General features: G+C 39.0%; 1 protein-coding gene across 1 annotated transcript; it reads right to left on the reverse strand.

Moving 5' to 3' along the window:
• Nucleotides 1-874: 874 nt before the first annotated feature.
• On the reverse strand, nucleotides 875-17,093 carry ercc6 (excision repair cross-complementation group 6). The gene is made up of 22 exons (XM_077730301.1): nucleotides 16,978-17,093; nucleotides 16,068-16,237; nucleotides 15,765-15,993; nucleotides 14,345-14,465; nucleotides 14,140-14,254; nucleotides 12,798-13,500; nucleotides 11,199-11,330; nucleotides 10,692-10,850; nucleotides 9,805-9,940; nucleotides 9,525-9,695; nucleotides 9,213-9,389; nucleotides 7,674-7,790; nucleotides 6,755-6,850; nucleotides 5,206-5,424; nucleotides 4,804-4,914; nucleotides 4,077-4,196; nucleotides 3,582-3,676; nucleotides 2,974-3,119; nucleotides 2,487-2,906; nucleotides 2,250-2,421; nucleotides 2,098-2,176; nucleotides 875-1,652 (listed from the first exon to the last, which is right to left on the reverse strand). The coding sequence occupies exons 2-22, from the start codon at nucleotides 16,225-16,227 to the stop codon at nucleotides 1,209-1,211; spliced, it is 4,122 nt and encodes a 1,373-aa protein (XP_077586427.1). The 5' UTR covers nucleotides 16,228-16,237; nucleotides 16,978-17,093; the 3' UTR covers nucleotides 875-1,208.
• Between the last annotated feature and the right edge of the window lie 2,735 nt (nucleotides 17,094-19,828).

Consider the following 19,828-nt stretch of genomic DNA (forward strand, 5'->3'; position numbering starts at 1 on the left):
CGTGAGCCTTTTTTTTTTACCATTACGTTACGGGCAAAAACGTATATGCCAATAAGGGAAGGAATTTGATTCTGAGAGTACGTCTCTTCTCAGTCATTCATTAAAAGAATGAAACGCTGAATGCATGGAGGATTGGAGGAACATTTTTTTAAAAAAATGTGTGGAGTATAGCAAAATAAGGTTCATTGTTTCAACTATTTAAATAGTGATGAATTAAAACGAATAAAAATAATACATTGATAAAGAAAAAACATCAAAATATAATTACGTTTAGATGAAGTAGCAGTGAAAAGATTCAAATTTAAAAAATAAATTAGAATTGGGAAAAAAGGAAGTAAAACAAGCGTGCCCCATTAAGATCTGACATTTTATTTATTTTCAAGCATCTCATCACTCCAAAAAGCGTAAAACTCTGTGGCTGCCATTGATGGCAATAGTCGTCCAATCCATTTTTAACTGGGAACTTTTGATTGCTTCCAGGATTGGAAATGGGTTGGACATCTATTGGTGTCAATGGGTGTTTTCAATACCAATTTTCATTGTTTCCCCAACTACTACCTACCGCATCACATATACTTTGTGACCTGGGCTGATGGTGAATGAGTTTAAACAATATTTGGAAAAAGAAAAAAAAGTACATTGGAGTGACCATGCACTGTCCCTGAAAAGATTAAGATTGTGCAGTTGAGGATATTTACTATCCTTGTAAAGCACCAGTATAGAGAAGCGTCTTCAAAGTCAGTTTTTCCCATTTCTTAACCACTTGGAAGTTAACGGTAAACCATCTTGTTTTAAAAGGTTTAAATATTGCACATTCCATTTTGTTTTAGTCCCAAACATATTAAAAAATTTACAACACTTAACTGGTCGTTTCATAAAATCACACATTCTTCGACAATAACTGGAGCATATAAAGTAAATTGTAAGTTAAATTCAAGTCAAAACAGCAAAACACAGTTAAATACATGATAGGAAATTGTTAATACAAGTGCTTAAACATGCACTGGAGTTAATTTTCAAGAAAAAAAAAGAGTGTCATTGGTAAACGTGGATGACTTTGACGTGTCACACTAAGACAATTGTTTACAGTAAAAAAGACACAATAAAAAGTACATCTTATATCGTCACAAAATAACGGAAAGGATCCTTTTCAGCTTTGAGGATCCACTCTGGTGTATTATTTGAGGTGGATGAGGTCATCAGAATGCTTAGCGAAAGTTCTCTTTAAGCCTCCACAGGCCTTCTTGACCAGAAGTCCTTTGGAAGTCACAGATGCTCCTGAGCAGCTCTCGGAAGATGGGTGCCTGCTTGGGGCTGAGTCTGGGTTTGAAGTACTCCAACATTTCCTGCGTGCTGGCCTGCCCGTCCAGTTGCGCTTGGAAGGCCACAAAGTTGCGCAGGTCGGCTAGGAGCTCGTCGTGCTCGGTGTTGGGCACGGCACGCGAGTTCCCGGGCCCCTCGTCGTCTTCGTCTTCTTCTTCCTCTTGTTGGCTGGCAGAAGGCAGGCTGAGGTAGTTGCGGTTTTTCATCTGGGCTAAGAGGGCAGACGAGGCTAGCGGGGCTGGGCTCGGGTCACTTTCGGCGACTTCCCCACTGAAATGCGCCCCGGACACCGTCTTCTTGGCTTTTGTTTTTGCTACCATAGCGGCATCCTGGCAGAGAAAAGAGAATGTTGAGATGGACTAATACAGTTTGATCATTAACACAAAGAGATTTTTTTGTCATTAAAACTGTCATATTACCAAATATAAAATCCTTTTTAAATTATCTGAAGCAGCATATTGTTTTTTCCAAGGACTTAGAATTTTGGCGACCAATCAACACAGAACTATGCATGGCGTAATAGTAGGAGATTGCGGGTAATATTAAGACTAAAAGTCTTAAAATGACCAGGGTAAAGTCATCAATTTTTGGCAAAATAAAGATCAGTCTGAAGACAAAACAGCATTCGGCTACAGTCGTAACGTAAGTCGCAGCTTCAGGAATTTAAAGACTGTTTTGAACCAATGCACACACAAATGCTCATTTTGCTCTATTCTTAAAATTTGGGGGTTGTTCCAGATTTATAGCCGCCCTTGGGGTACAATGAAGTGTTACCTTGCATTTGTCCAAATTGGGAAGCGTGGGTGCAGATGGTCCGACCAGGAGTGAATTCTTCTTTTGTCCAAAGCGCTTCCTGGAGAGCAAAGTAAGCCTGCAATTAGGGCATCAAAGAGCAAAAGGGAGCAAGTCCGACTGACGGTCCGTACCGAACGGGTGGCGGCTGCGGCGCTCTGCTAAGAGCCCGCCTGCACTGCTGACGTGACACTTTGAGGGCCTTCAGGGCATCTTTGGCCACCTTGTTGGCTTCCGCTTCCACCAGAACGTAGTCGGGATTTGACGACTCAATGATGGAGTCGTGCTGCATCACACTGTGTATTCCTGAGAAGACACCAGCGTGATAAGTGTGTGCACACTTTCTAAATCCAGACGAGTTGGTTTTGTACCTGACTTTTTGAAGAGCTTGGATAAAACATAATCGTCAGACATCTTCTGCTCTTCAGCCTGCTCATCGGCTCCATTGTAGTCTTTCTTCTTTACTAAGTGAGAAATGCGGTGGCCCTCGAAGCGGGCGTCCTTTTCACGTCGACTTTTCTTACTTTTGTGTCTTTTCCCGTTTTTGGAGTCACAGTGCTTCCTTTTCTGTCTGCGCTTTAGGCACGTGTCATCCTTTAGTCTAGAGGATATAAGTGAATCTGCGTCTTGGCCATTTAGTTGTGCTTCTGTGTCCTTGGTAGTATGTGACTGACCCTGAGATAATTGTCCATTAGTAGAAGCTGAAGTATGGTCCTTCTGTTGGGATCTGGAGTGTTTACTATGGTGCCTTCTTTCAGGTTTTTTTGGTGCTTTGACATCGGATCCTGTACCTGAGAAGATACAGCAAGGAAAATGTAGTCAACCAAGTGGTTGTTCTGCAACTAAACAAGTGCGTACCTGCGAAGATAGCGCTGGTTTCTGTGCCCTGCTTTTCATCGGGGTCAGCTAGTGTGAAGAGCTCATAGACGTCGTTGGACTTGAAGAAGCGCCGCTGTTTAGGGTCTTTCAGGACACGGTTGGTCAAAAACTGTTTGAAAATTTGCCTGAAATGGTGCCAACAAAAAAGATTTACATTAGTAGTCATTTTCGGACACTAAGTCGCATCTGAGTATAAGTAGCACCAGCCAAATAATGCACAATGAAGAGCGAAAAAAAAGTATATATAAGGCGCACTGGAGTATAAGTCGCATTTTAGGGGGGGTGGGTATTTTTTATTTAATCAGAACCAAGAATAAATATGCTTCAAAGTAAAAATCGGTAAATGGAGAACAACAGGCGAAATAGTCACCTGTTTGTGTAATAATTCTTTTTTAAAAATAACTACAGCCTAAAAGGAATGGTGTTTTGGTGGTCAGAGTGGGAAAAAAACTAATGTAAGTGGCAGGCCCGTCCAAACAATGAAAAAAATTCTGATTTATAATCCAGAAAATACAGATGGTAAGTTCATTTGTTGTTTTACAACAGAGTTGTCGGACGAAAACTCAAAATCATCGGCGGTTGCTGACCTGTGGTAAATTTTCTCCTCAATGGTCCCTGCAGTGAGGAGCCTGTATACAGTTACTTGCTGCTTCTGACCAATTCTCCAGGCACGCTCCCTCGCCTGTCAAAAACATCATTTCAAGAATAATTTTTCAATGAATAGGGGGGAACTTTTGAATAAATTTGTTTGGATAATTTTTACTTTTTTTTTCGTAGACAATTAAAAGCAACTCCCCGCTGATAATAACAGAGTTCATTGAGTATTTACAAATTCTGTTTGTTAGTCCTTTTGTGTAGGGTTAGGGTTTTTTTTACATTTTCAAATGTAACTTCTTTTTTTTTATATTTCTGTAGATGTTAATATCTTAAATGTTAAAATAATTACATTGCCGAAAACAAAGTTTAGATTGACTTCCGTGGTGTTGTTTGCACTTTAGGATAATTTCCTTTAGGAGCCCTAATTTGCAATGAAAGTGTGTAATGTGATTGTGCTGAAATAAGAAAAGAGATCTATTGCCAACCTGTGTGTCAGTACTGGGGTTCCAGTCTGGGTCATAGATGATAACTCTGTTGGCTCCTGTCAAATTTACTCCAAGACCTCCCACTTTGGTCGTCAACAAGAAGACAAATATAGATTTGTCCTGGTCCAAAAAAACAAATACACATGATTAATATCACATTTTACATTACCCATATATATTACATACAATACATATATTACACTATAAGAAAAAATATTTTGACTTAACATTTGTTTTCATAAAAACTGTGACAAACATTCAGGATAAGTTTGAACTATTTGGTTCTTATTTTTCCTTTCCAAATTGACAATATAGTAGAAATTTTCATCAAAAATTAACTTGATCTTAAATCATGTACAGTAGCTATTGGCTGGATCTTGCAACATTTTGAACCTGATATATCCACTGCTGTACATATACGTATTGTCTTGTAAATTCTAACTGGCTACCTAATTTTACCAGCCAATTGCATTTTGAATTATTTGTATTTCAGGTACTGTCAGTTTTAATAGTTAATCAATTTGACAGGTGAAGCTGCTTAAGACAAATCGCATTCAAACATTGTTTAAGGAGGTAATAAGGAGCATCCAAATGAACAACAACAGCTTGCCATCAATTAGTGTTTCCACCTCAGGGTGAGCACGAAACCTTGGAAGCCTTTTTTTGTCCCCGAGGAGGGGATTTTCATGGGAAACATTCCGAGTCATTAGGGATGACTAATCCCTACCTCGTTGTAGCGGGCGATAAGGGGCTGTCGGGAAGCTATTGTGGTAGTGCCGTCCATTTTCACGTACGAGTACTGATTCTCCTTCACAAACACCTCCAAGATGTGCAACATCTGCAGGGTAAGAGAGGGGAGTTGAATGTGTGAGGAAAAATGGGGGGTGGGTTTGGGGGGTTAAGCCTAAAAGGATTAAAGCAGATTAATATTACATGGACAAAGATACCGACAGGGAGGGTCTCAGGTTCCCTCTGAGGTCTAATCTTATTGCTATCGACTCTGACAACAGATGCCTCAAAGTCTTCCTCCTGTATGCACTCACGCAAATTCTACAAGCACATGCATTGCCTGCGGAGCTAAATGTGGACGAGCCCATATTTTATACATCAATGAAAGTTTGGCCATCACCTGTCGAGACTGCGTGAAGAGCAGGACTCTGTTGCCCTGCTTGAACCACAAACGCAAGAGAGACTCCACCACGATCAGCTTCCCCGAACGCTTCCAGTAGCCAAAGTGCTCCTCTTCTGTCAGCTGATCCTCTGGGATCCCTCTCAGCAGCCGGGGGCCTCCCGAGAAAAGATCGGGGTGGTTGCACATCTTCCTCAACGCGATCAAACCTGAGAAAACCTAAAAAAAAAAAAACATGATTTTTAAATTTTTAAATAAATAATTATATGTAATAAATACTTCAAATACCAATAAGAATCAACCTGGTTCAATTTTGATTGTGACAGTTTATTCAGGATTGCAACTTTGGGATTTCAGAATCAGTTGACTTGGAACCAATCAGACTGGACAGAAGTCGTGATTTCTCGATAGTGGTCTAGATTTCCTTGAATTTCATACTTTTTTTATTATTAACTCTTTAACTGCGAACAGCAGCAATGGCCGTTCAATCCATTTTGACAGGAATGGGCTAGCAGCGATCATTTCACCGTTAGAGGATGTTTTTAGTAACATCAATTTTCTTCTCATACTAAAATTACTAACACTCAGTTGTCTGGACTCGGGGGCTGAGTTAATTTCACAAACAGTTCAAAATCTTGGGTGATTCTATTGCTTTCATTAAGCAGCACTTTTGAGCAAAGCATACAACTACCTCCTATTGAAGAGCAAGAACTGAAGTAATTACACTTAATACACACCAGTACAGGTTGTGAGAGAAACATTTATCTGCCTTAAGAGGGCCTTAATTGTAGCCTATAACAACAAATATGCTATTTTTATAACATCTGTGTCTTTGGTTTCCCAAATAATTTGTCTTTTATTGTTTTTTTTTTTTAGATATACATCTTTTCATTTATTTGTTGATTATTAGCACCCTGGAATGTTTGTGAAAGAAGCCAATTAATTAAAAACCTTAAGGAAACACTTTCCTTGTGTTAAGCGCGCTGTATCTTTAAACGGATAAACAAATAGTGGGATGAGTTGCATAACTTATTTACGGACAATTAAGGCCATGTTTTTTGATGAAGGCGCAGCAGCGGTCACTGCATTAGTAATGGTGGTTAATGGACTAGGAGTGACCGCTGAATATGTGTGTGCGTGCAATTTGCTGTGGTCACCCGGGCTCTCCAACCACGTCCATTTGGTTAGTGGTGATAAATGGCTTGAGGGGCTCTCCAGGGCCCAGCTAGTGTGAGAGAGAACAGCATCTGCACAAGCTCCACATCTTTAAAGACGACTAACGTAAGCTTGTTATGCATCTGACCAAAATGCATGTTTACAAAAAGAAAATCATATCGCCACCAGTCTCTAACCTTCAAAAAACAGCAATACATCAATGGCTTTAAGTGATGAAATCAATTTCATTAGTTAAAGGGTGGATTAAAAAACGAATAAATCTTATCGTGTTCCTGGAAGTTCTGTCCCTGACTGCAAGTTTGACTCTTTTAATGCAATGCGAATCAAACCAGCTAAGACATAAAAGTTGTGAGGTTGGTATAGCTCGGCGTACCTGCATGTCCCCGTTGAGTATCTGGTAAACTTCTTTGGAGTCTAAGAAGCTCTTATAAACCTGCCGCTGTTCTGGTGTTAACCTGCAAAATAGAACCTAAACATACAGAGGGCAAAGATCATCTTTAAAGCCACTGCTGAAGTGGAGCATAAAAAACAGCAGAGGAATTACTACAGTGGAAGAAACCTGCATTTTGGAAGCAGTGATGCCCCAGAGGGCAAACTTAATGAGCTGAAGTGAACTGAGGAGTCAAGCAGCCTCACACTCAAGGACAGACCAGAGACTGGCCACCTTAGTGGATGCTTGCTCCTTTTACTTTAACTGAACTTTATTAGCTAGCTTCAACTGGAAAAGTTATGCAAGTTTATGGAGTAAGTATGGAGTAATTCTTTCTTTTTTTTTTTACATGTAACACACTCCATTAATAACCTTAATGGACAAGTCTACTTTTTAAGGTAGCTTGCTTCACTTTATTCCCCCATTTTCATCAGGGTTAGCTTGAGCGATTTTCCCCACAACTAATGATTACTATTAAAATATCATTTAAATGAACATATTTTCACAGCACAGTAGAATAACAGAAGAATATTTGTCAGGATGCTAGAACCTTATTAGTCACTAACTGTTGCACACAAATAAATTAGTTATTATTATTGGTAATATAAAAAAATGCATTATTTCTAAGTATAGCTATTGTTTTTAGTCTGCTTTGAACTGTGGGGTTTATGCTCAAGTGCGTCTGATAAATGGATTTTTATAGGCTGATGAACTGCATGTTTTGAGTAGGATACTAAAATTTTGTACCTGGATACGATATTTTATAGCATAAATATTGGATTTTATCACTAAGATATTGTGGAACCTCCTATGACCTGGCCAAATTCTATATGTTAAATGTGATGGGATAAAAAAAAAATACCTGTTCATTTTTGTCAGGTAAAGCAAGATTGTCCTTGACGTCTGCCTTCATTCTACGAAGAAGGTAAGGATTGATGGTGTCCCTCAACACACATGCACACTTGAACGCCGTCTGGACCTAAAGGTACAAGAGTGAGATGGCTCATTATTGTACGATAACGAATAAAAGAATGCTGAAGATCCAATCAGTATGGATGTTTCCTAGAAGGAAGATTGTCATTTAGCTCTTCTGCCGCTCTCTCATCACCTCCTTTTAAGACATACAAGGCATTGACCACTGAGCAAAGTGCTGTCTGTCTCAGGGGACACAACTGGAGCCCCTCCCTAAACCACTAAAGTGGCCTTCTTCACCCAATGCTAAAGGCCAGTTGGTTTTTTTTAAACATTAACTCACAGGGCGTACAGAGAAGGGTCGAAGAGAGCACCTTTCACAGCGGGAAGAGACAATAATACGGGGAAGGGACTGGACATGGTGCTCTGAGAAGTGGACCGACCGGGCAGCAGAGCGTTGCTTTCTCTGACCATTTAATAACATTAATAATTAGTGAAGGTTTTTATTATCGACAGCGGAAGAAGCATCGATAGCCATCTTAAATAATTCAATCCATTCAGTCAGTGAGTTATTAACGAGCAGACACTAATGACAACGGCATACAATTTTGTTCCCCACTCTTGCCGCTGACTCTCACTCGCAAATGCACACACACAAAAAAAAAAGAAAACAAGCACTGGGGATGAACTAAAATTCCTTTCAAGGCCCTGATCTGCGTGTTCTATACATAAAAGAGTTTGGGTGACAATAACTTGTCAATTTTATAGTTGACAAATTATGTGACTCATAATATATATATATATATATCCTTTAAAAAAATGGTACCAAGCTTGGCTAAATTATTACAATGATAAAATAGCTATAGCGGTATTGGTATCAACATTTTGCAAAAAATGATTTTATTGTCATCTTAATTGAAACTATTTATTAATTTAAATGTGATGGATATCCATGGGGATGAGCAGGAAAGACTAGGGTGTGTCAGGACTGTGTGAGTATGACATGATAACTTATTATCTGCGAAGACAATAGACAATATAACTGGAAGGTTCATGCAGCGAATGATTGCGGCCAGCCGTCGAGTAGTCAAAAGCTGCTTGCTGTTAAGGGCTGCCAATGTGTTAGTATAATGGGGATTTTCACGATCCAATCACGTGATTGGAAATTGAATATAATAATATCTTATTGACAAGAACGGAATCAGGTAAAAAAAAAAGTATTTTTTGTATTTCTAAGTATTAACTCAATGGCTGCCATTGATGGCAATTCTGTCAAAATAAATAAATAAATGAATAAATGAATTTGTAAGATATCGGCACATCCTTATAATCAGGTGACTCCGACTCCCATGTAAAAATATGTGATTGTGACAATACTAGTTCATAATCTTTGGAATGATATTTCGATGATATTATTAAAACCTGAGTCAGGCCATTGTATGCCAAACGATACAGTAAATGTAAGAAAGTCAGTAAAGTCAGAAAGTACCTGGACAGGTGATGCATTGCTGTATCCTCCCATTGTGATGGGCACAGAGAATTGCTCCATGAAGACAGGTAAGGTGCCCAGTTTGCCAGGAAAGACGAAATCAAACAGAGACCACAACTCTTTCAAATTGTTCTGCATGGGGGAGCCGGACAGGATGAACCGGTGGGGGGTGCGGAACTAGGGAGACAGAAGAAGAAGAAAAAACTAAGTGAGTTAGAGCTGTTACACTTCCATACAAAAGTCCAACCAAGTGGGTGTAGATGATCACAAGTAAATATTCCACTAGTAATTTCTTTGTGTGTTGAACAACACCTGTTTACAGGCAGTGGTGACCCCTGCATTTGGATTTCTGATCTTGTGGCCCTCATCTAGGATTATGTAGTGCCAGTCGTAGCGCTGGAGAATGTCCTGCATGCTCCTCACTGCCGAGTAGGAAGTTATCAGGATGCCGTGACATGACGCTATCTCAGGAATCAGCTTTTCCTACAACACGTATGAAACAAAGGACATTTGATTCCTCATGCTTTCGCGACGTAATAGCGCTCTAGTGCCCCCCAGAGGAAAAATACGTCCAAAAAACACACACACACACCTTGTTGCTCGAGAAGGAGCCCGTTTCGTGAAGCACAGCCACCCTAAAAGGTGGCCACCAAGTGTGGAATTCCTTCACCCACTGGTGCATGACAGTAGCAGGACACACAATGACGGTGGGGCCCAAACCAGCATACCTGCAAGCAAATGCAGAGTATGCGTCAACAACGAACAGGGGCACGGGTTTTATTACCCCGGAAAATATCAGCAAATTTTATTGGTAAATTAAAGTCATAATTTCTAAACCAAATAAAACGAGGTAAAGGCAATTCCCATTTGAGTAGAAAAAAAAGTGCTTGCGTAAGGCAAAAAGTCACGGTGGCAAAAAGAGTGCTTACTTAAATAATCACTTTACAAATTTAGTCTAGAGAAAAACTACAGAAAACATACACAGACAGCCTGGAAAAAATGCACTAATGGCCCGGTATGAACCTCACCATCAGTGGAAGCTATTGATATTGGACCATAATTGAGTTTGCAAGCAATCAATTTGCGGACTTCTACAGCAGACAGAATATTGAGCCACGGGAAAAGTCCGCCTACCAAATGCACAATTGTTATTTGCGCAGTAAAAGCAGATTATCACCACCCCTTGCGCCATGTATTATACATTTGATTGATGGCCTCGCTCCCGCTGCGTAGCCAGTTCATGACTCTGAGATTCCTCTAAGTGTTCATGAAAAGGCTCACTCAAACGGTGTCAGTGTATTCTCTGATGTCTGCAGGACCAAAGTCAAGAGTCCGATAATTGAAACACGTTAAATAATTCAGACAGGCACACTCAAGCAGAAATCTCCCTAATCAAATATTCATACCATACAGACACTGAGTCTCAGGCCAAGCTTTGTGAGCATTACTTTTTTTTTTTTTCTTTCTGTGGACGCGTACCTGTAGTTGGATCCCCGGGTTCTTAATTTGCTGTAGCTGAGTCCCGCCAGGAAGCTGATGATCTGGATGGTTTTACCTAAACCCATCTCATCTCCCAGAATGCCTCCTGCCTGCTGACAATGGAGCTCCCACAACCACCGCACTCCAGTTTGCTGGTACCTGATCAAATAATTCAGTAGAAGTTTGTTTTAAGCCTTCATAGGGAGGTCATTTGAGTAAAAATACATTTTCATAAGTAAAATTGACAAGTGTTATTGTTGTTCATAACCAGACTGTATTACTGGATTTATTCATTCATTAAATTTGATTCATTTAGTTTTGATAAACATTTTATTAATAGAAATCATTTTCTCCTTTGATGTATATCTATACAGGATAGAAAAATAACGATTTATCATTTAAAAATATCTCATCGTATTTGAGCGCTAACATCCATAACCATCCAACCTCAACACACACCCTCACAGACGAAAAAAGAATGACCAAATCCCCATCTTTACAACTTACTTGTAAAGTTTCTTCCAGAGGAAACCAGGAACTTTAAAGCCTTCGTCAAACTCGGCATCGCTGTCGTCTGTCATCTCCTCACCCCTTTCCCGCCTCTCTTCTCTTATTTGAAGACGCCGTCGCTTCCACCTCCTAAAAGGAAAAAGTACAGACAAAACAAGTTGCAGCATTAAAAACAAACACAGTTGCTGCTGAATAGTATGAATAATAGAACTTCCCTCAAAGCCTTAATTATTAGGTTGAAAGAAGGCGAGCATAGATTCATAATATGTTTAAGATCTAATGAATGGATGGATGCCCTACAAAAAAGTGTGAGGAAGGCAACAGTTAACAATGGTCCCTTAAGATTTGGAGGCTCATCGGTCCCTAAAAACATAGGTAAATGTAAAGGCGAAAGGATTTAATAGTGGCGCAGCAAAAGGCAGTTAGAAGCAGAGTCGTCACGTAGCAAATGAAGATTGATACAGACAATTAGTAGTGCTAGTTCCCCAGAAAGGTGTGAGGTGGAGGGGATAAGAATCCATCTTCATTTGGGCCTGGTCCTGTCACCCTGCCACAAAACTGCTCCAATAGCTGGGCCTGTGAGACTGTGCTCTCTAATTAAGTCAAGACTAAGCATTGGTTCAGTTAATTACACTTTTCTGCCCCCTCTGCACCAACACCGTGGCTCGCCACTTTACCGCCTCCGCCCAAATACAAACTGCTGTAATAACATCATCGCCAGGCCGGTAAGGCCGGCCTCACCCGGCCAGGCCGTGTTGTCGCCGCCTAACTGCCATCCAATCATTGTAGTGCAGAAAAAAAGGAAGCATGCCAACACAATTTATTTGGCAGCTATAAATATGAAATCTCATTAGGGCTGCTCTTCCCCTAATTTGAGCATGAGAGGGAGTGAGTGAGTGCGCTTCTAAAACAACGAGCAAGAGGATAATTAGCGCAGATCGAGAAGGCGAAAAGAGCAGGGAGTGAATTTGCTACGTCAAGAAACAGCTGCCAATCTCATCTGGGATTAACTCTCCCTCTGGCGCCGTAAAGCCCGCACAAACCAACTAACTAATGCCAATAACAATAGTGTATTTACACGGCGCCGTTCCATATGTTATACAAAAAAAAAAAGAAGAAGAAAAAAAACCTCAACCCTGTCAATTGTCCACTATCCATCCCCAATAGGACTTGCCTGGTTAAACTTTGTCATTCATAACATCAGTGTAACCACTGAAGCAACTCTATAGCTCTCCTAAACAGTTTTCAGCATAGGAAACAATTAGCGTTGCCGATACGTCGCTAAAATGATGTCATAAGCATTCAGGAGAACTAAGATATAATGTGATGATGCTGCTGCGCAAAGTACTTCAAAATCCTTTTTTTTAATTCTACTTTTCAACCACCAACCCAAGATTGCCACAAGTTATGGACATCTCGGTAAAAAAGAAGCACTTGTCGCCCAATTCGAATTTTGGTGCAACATTAGAATATATGAAGTTCAATGATCCATTTGAACTGTCACCATAAATTTAGTAACAAATTCAAAGCCAGATTTTGCTATCATAACATGAGTAGTATGGTGGCCTTTCTTTTTGTAGCAATTAGAGACTGTACCTTATTCGCTGTCTGTAATAGTTTACATCTCCATCATCTTTGCATTTGTTATCTTTACTCTTGACGACACTGTCTTCTTCATCTGAACTCTCGGGGCAATAGTCGTCATCGTGTTGGTTTTTCTTGACAGGCCTCCTGCCTTTTGCCACAGCTTTCTTCTTGTACGGTTTCAACTCGTACTCATCACTGTCACGTTCACCCCCGAAGCCTTCCTCCCTCGCTTCCCGTTCTTCTCGGTCGGGATCGAAGCCTTCGTCGCTCGGCAGGTATTCGGAGGCGTCGCTGTCAACGTCCTCACCTTCGCCTTTCCTCTTTGGCTTTGCTGCGTGAGGTTCAGACTTTGGTCTGGCCTTTGGATGAGCCTTCAGAGCAGTTATCTGGAGCTTTCGTATTCGCTTTCGCATTTTCTTATCCTTCAGGGAACAGGGGCTTCCTTTGGAGCCTTGTCTTTGCGCACCAGGAATCAGCTTCTTTTTCTTGTGAGGAGTTTTTTTTCTTTCAGTAGCCAGCTTGGCCTGGTCGGTGAGGTACTGATCGAAGGCCGAATTCTCGGCCAGCATCAGTTTGCGAGGTTCCTTCTTCACTTCCTCCTTCTGTGGGATTCTCGTACCAAAAGGTGTCATGTGACCTGTCCGAATGAGCTCCTCCCACTCGGTCTCCTGCGCTGGCATGAGCATGCTGCCCAGGGTGGAAGGGCCAGCCTCTGGTCAAGCACACACAAATATTGGTCGGAATTAACGCCTGAAAGGTAAATGGTACATTCAACAAAAAGGGAGTTGGCTATTATGGTGCGTTACTAATGGCAAAAGAATAGTACTGTATTTTCCGGACTATAAGTTGCACTTTTCTACATAGTTTGGCTAGGCTTGCGACTAATACTCAAGAGTAACGTAGGTATATGCTTTCCTTTTTTTTCCCCTTAAGTTAGACCAGCGACAGTGATTTACGGGCTATACTTATCTGAAAAATTGTTATGTTAACATTTAGCTTCTTGTTCTCCATTATACTATTGTTATTTTGATGTTTGTTTCTTCTTGGTATCTGATAAAAAAAAGTATTATGCTCACAAAAATGCAATTTATATAATTTTTTTCTCTTCAATATGTATTTTTTGTGACTTATACTCCAGATTTATAGTCCGAAAATTATGGTAATGCAAACAGTACTGTTTATAGTCTTCCTATGTCATTATTTGAAATGATTTAAGATTTTTTTATTATTGTCTTAATTTGGAAAATCAGAAATGAATTAAAAATATATTGGGGTGAATAAATAAATAAAACATTTCAATACAATATTCAAAATAACACTCTGTGAAGGGGTTTATACAAAGTGGTTTTACCAGTGTCTTCTGCATCCTCCGCCAAAAGCTCATCTTCAAACCTCTGAGTGACTTCTCCCCCCAAAATAGCCTGAAGTCGCTTCTGTTTGGCTCGAACCTTTTTGAGCTGCTTCTCCTGAATCCAACAAACAGAAACAAAAAATATTTGCTCCATTCCCTTCACTTAAATTAAGACACACACACACAAACATTAGAATAAAGGTACCTTATTTTCTTTCTGTCTTTTGACAGATTCAATCTTTCTGCAGATGTCTTTGCTCGATGAAGCGTAAGGGGATAGCTGCTCAATAATCTTATTGATATGCTTCAGAGATATTGTGACGGACCTAAAAGTCAGACAGACATAAATGATCATTATTAACACATCCATTTTCTATACCGCTTAATGTCCCTCTGGTCACAGGTTTAATGAAGTAATGTAGCCCATCTAAACTAACTTTGGCTGAGAAATAAAGTACAAAAATCACAGGGCAAATAAATAAAAGAATACCATTCCAATTAGTGATTAATAACATTTAATAGCTAGATTAAAAAAACTGTGGATTTACAAAAACAGCTCACATTATGCAACTGAAGCTGTCACCAGATGACTCACTATGTGAGCTTTATCAAATATTGTCAGAAAGATATTAATTATTAACAGTCATTATTGTGTTTGTAGTTTACAATGGTGCAACATTTAATATTCTAAAGGTGTGGAAAATATTTTCATTATCTTATTTAACTGAATTAGGGATCAAAGTAGTACAAAAACCAAACAGTACATTTCTCATTTCTCCACCTTTGCACACTGCTTGCTACTAAAGACAATTTAGATTAAAAACTAATTATTTGTCCTATTACTGATTAATGGATTCATATAGAAATGGCATTCCATAATTATGGGATTAAATTAATTTGCTTTAAATGTGCAAAAGGTATGCACTAAGAAAAGATAACATATCAATATTTCATATTAAGATAGTTTTCCAAAGAAAAAAGCTGATATTTGCAAACTTCTTACTTTGATACACTGCAAAGATGACTTGTGTACTAAAATACAAAGCTACAGACTATTTACCATTTTTCCTGCTTAAAATGTTGTATTTAAAAATAATAAATATTAAAATAATAATATAGGATAATTTTCATTTTTTTAGAATTTATAATGAATAAATTCAAATAACTAAATTTGACTAAAAAAAAGAGACAGCATTTTCTGCCTGTAAAAAAATATATGAAAATATTTCTAATGATGAGACAAATAATCAACTATAAAAATATATATAAATACAATAAAAATAATACATTAGTGGCTGATTGGTTAATGAACACCAATTCCAAAGATATAAATATATAAAAGTATCCTTATACTTAATGAAGTGTCCATATTCACTTGCATATGGCTTCCAGCAGGATATACTAATAATTGTGGTGTATTTGAACATCTACCCCAACAAAAATAGATGAATATTTGAATGTATGTATTGCACATGTTACTCACTATTAAAAAGTATATAAAGTAAAATAAATGTACTGGATAATACCATGGGTATAGCTTGTTTATATTAATTTAAGAACATTTTCTATAAAGTGTTTTGTGAGTTCCTATTTGTTTTTTCACACTTTTCAAAGTTTTTCGTTACCTGACGTCATCCAGCACCGACTCATACTCCTTGGCGGCATCAGCTTTGGCAGCCGCCTGACTGGCCTCCTGGATGGCCTCGTCCACCTGCTGCAGGACGCCTTGCTCCAAGACATCCTGGTCATAAACGGCCACACCAAGACCGAGCAGCTCGTCGGCACCGGAACTGGCAGACGTTCCAAGGATGCGCTGGCGGTCGATCTGCAGTAAAGCCCCAGCTCTTTTTCCACCTGAACGCAACAGCGGATGACCATTTGAAACATTTCAAAAGCGATTTCATCAGTTTTCAAGGAACATTTCTCACCAATCTTGCTCTCTCCAACTTCAATGACAGCTTTGCTGGGGGAAGCAGCCTCTGGGCCATGAGAGGAATGAACTGAGCCTCCATGCTCATCTGAGGTTGTTCTGGTTAGAGCAGCAGAGTGAGAAGAAGACGTCTGGTCCTCTGATCCATCTACTGGCATGATGATGTGACTGCAACAACAACATGCAGCCATATTCATATCATACAATGACATTATGAAAACAGAACAAAATCGGATTATAGTGATACATATACTAATGTCTACGGCCCTTGTGTGGAAAAGTGTTTCAAAAAATGAATGAATTAAAATAATAGTATTGAAAACAATAACTGGGTGGCCCACCTGTGTGGAGTTTGCATGTTCTGCATGGGTTTCCTCCCACATTAAAAAAAAAAAAAACATGCATGGTAGACTGATTGGACACTGTAATTTTCTCCAAGGTTTGTGTGTGAGTGTACATGATTGTCCACCTCCTTGTGGCCAGCGATCGGCTGACCACCGTTTCAGGGTGTCCCCCTTCTGTGGGCCGGAGCCATATGTGATACGCTCCAGCACCCCCCGCAACCCTAATGCGGTTGGGAAAATGAGACAATAATAGACAAGGGACAAACAAGCACGCCTTGCGATCATCGTCCAGATATGCGACGATTTCCCGGTTGTTGTTGACAAGTTATTTAACACAATGCAATGTTTTTGTTTTTATTTAGAAATGCTCAATACAAGCGTGGCAGTGGGTTTCATGTCTCATAACAGTCTAAGGGGGCTAGGCTAGCCTGCTAAACGAATGATCAACCTTTCGAGATAGCATCTAAGTGTAGATCGAATGATGAAGCATAGATCCGATATAAAATAGGCACGATCTTTACAAAAATACCCCCAAGAGGAAGGGGAAAGTCAGATTATACTTACACGACGTGCAGTTACACAATGCCCTGTCACAGAATCTTCCGGTGCCAGGGATGTCGAGGCAGTTTTTTTGTTTTGTGAGACAGTGCCCTCTAGCGGTCTTTGGAAAGTTAGTACGTAGTAATAATTCTATTTTTGTCCTACAGGCGGCGCTTTGTAACCACTTTCTATTTTTGTTTCCCAATTGCGTAGCAGCCGAAGTGACGAGTTTCAGACAAAAGAGAACAAAATCATTTAGAGGATGTTTTGACGTCTTTGTTTGATAACACGTCACACCCATGTTGTTACAGTCATTGTCAAACAGCCAGTGATGTTCTCTTGGAAAGTTAATATTCATTGTATTAGATGATTTATAGATTAAGGTCGACTATGCATTAAACCAGGGGTGCCCAAACTATTTTTTACTGACCCACAACAAATTATGAAACTATCATTGAATAAGGCCCACACAAGAACCTTGATTCAGAAGATTTCAGAAGTCACAATTCTCTGCTTTAACACTAGATGGAGCTAAACAGTGATTCTCAGCGGTCAAACCCTGACATGTGGAAGTCAACCAATGTATAGATTAAAACCTTCAAGAAATGTTGAGAAATTGCTTATTTTGTAAATGCAATATGATACACACCGATCAATTTTCACAAGTGACCAGGTGACAAAATACTATTTACTAAATAGTTTACCTTGGATTCTTGGATAGGCACCAGAGACATTTGTGTAAAATCCATTAAAAAACGAACATTATTTCCCTTCAAAATGTTTGATAACTATGTATAAGGCAACAAAAAGTGTGTCAATATCAAGAATCATTATAGTAATAAAGCAAAAAAAATACTATATGAATGAAAAGTGCATTTTAGTCAGTTTAGTCATCGCAAGCATTTGAAAAGACAACACTCTATTGTTGATGTACATGTGAACAGTTCCAAATCGTTGTGTGCTTTAGGAAGTATGTTTTCAGTGTCTAGCAATAATAAATATAGTGGGGTTTAATTACAGCATGTTCTCGTGTTGTATTACAGAGCTGGTAGACTGGAAAAGAAGTCAGCATATCATGCAATGGTGCAATAATAATGCAAGATTTGATGTGTAATGGGAGATAATGGACATGCTAAATGGGGAACTTTTTCCAAGGGGAAAAAATGTTGTATCCTTATCGGAGCTGGTCTTCGGAGTGCTGAGTACAGAGCAATTTTTCATCGTGGTCAATGTTTTTAAAAAGCCACCCACACAGGAGTCAAAATGAGTCAAAATAAACATCTGATGAATCACTGGTGCTGTGAAAATGGTGATACATGTTCACAATGTTGTGACTGCAAGGTCGAAATGCAGTGGGGAATGTAAACTTTTCATCTGATCGGTCGTCCATCTTTCCGTCTTTCTAAAATTCCGTCTTTTTAAACCAACCAAAGGAGGTATTACATACCACGACTATCATTACAGTCCTTCTAATGCTTTCAAGGTTTCCAAACATTTTGGGATTGTATTTGGAGTACACATACGAGGACAATACAAGTGCCTGTACATTTTCTGACATCTCCAGAGTCAATATCTTGCTTCTGGACTGTCAGGATTTTCCCAAAGTAGTGCTTGTATTTTTTTTTTTTTTTTGGCACACAGCTTGAATTTATGAGGTTGTTGAAATGTGAGCCAATCCCCAGTCTCAGATATAAATTCTATTATGTGCACAAAAATTTCTCACTCAGGATTGACCATAGCGGCAGAAAAATATGATGAATTTCTACTGAGTTTTAATGTCCAAGTAATATTTTGCTTTCTCCATTCCACTTCACTGATCAGTAGATCTGCATGAGCTATACAACCCACTTTTTTATTTCCCTTGAGATGATTTTTATCTTGCACACCATTATAGACATTCGATTTTCCATCCATTCCTTCATTTTCACTCCATTTATCACAGCATATAATTCTATATACTTTCTAAAATGATTCATGAGTGCATTCTATAATTGTGTTTGAGTCACTTTTTGTAAGTAGACCCAGACCCATCATAGGATTTAAAAAAAAAAAACAGTTATTAAAACACCCTAAAACGACTGAGCAGCATAGACCATGTATACAGATATAAAATTCTAAATGCTGCCATGTGATTGGCGGAAACTGATTCATGTCTGACACTTATGAGGATAAAGTGGCTCAGAAGATGTGCTAATGAATGAAAGAATTTAAATGCAATACAAATGTTTTATAAATTGTCAAAACGGGGCTCAAAAGTTCAGTTTTTTTAATAAAACAGGGTTGCTGAAGATTTTTTTTCTCATTTTGGCAATTTTCTTATCTTTTATGACTTGGAATGTTTTTCTTATTTGAAGGAGAAAACAAAAGTGATTACATGTAGCTAATTCTGATTGTTTTTCATATAATTTTGCAGTATTGGTGTGCTTCTCAGGAAGAAAGTAGAGACAATCTCCTGATATTTTCAAACCTTAGACTAGTACTATTTAAAGCACATTAACACATAGCAAAATGTCACAAAAATGACATGTGTAACCTTTGATTTAAGCAGGGATCAATGGCTATTGACCGAGACTCACTCTTGAAACCAAGTGATTATTACACATTACAGAGGATAAGAATTAAGTGCATCCATCTCCAAAAGGCCTGCAAATATTTACTAAAAACTCAAAAATAAAACGACCAAATCTCATAAGGCTCTGACACGTCATAGGATTGAGTTGTAGCCTTCTCACTTTTCAATTTCAGTGTGACACAACCATGATTTGGGAAAACATGACAGAATTGGATCAATTACCACATCCTACACTGTGTGATATTGTGGAATTGCTTTGCTGGACCACACAAAGCTTGTGAATTGCCAAACTGTCCATCTTCA

Source organism: Stigmatopora nigra, chromosome 12 (assembly GCF_051989575.1).
Source record: "Stigmatopora nigra isolate UIUO_SnigA chromosome 12, RoL_Snig_1.1, whole genome shotgun sequence".
NCBI classification, from domain to species: Eukaryota; Metazoa; Chordata; class Actinopteri; order Syngnathiformes; family Syngnathidae; genus Stigmatopora; species Stigmatopora nigra.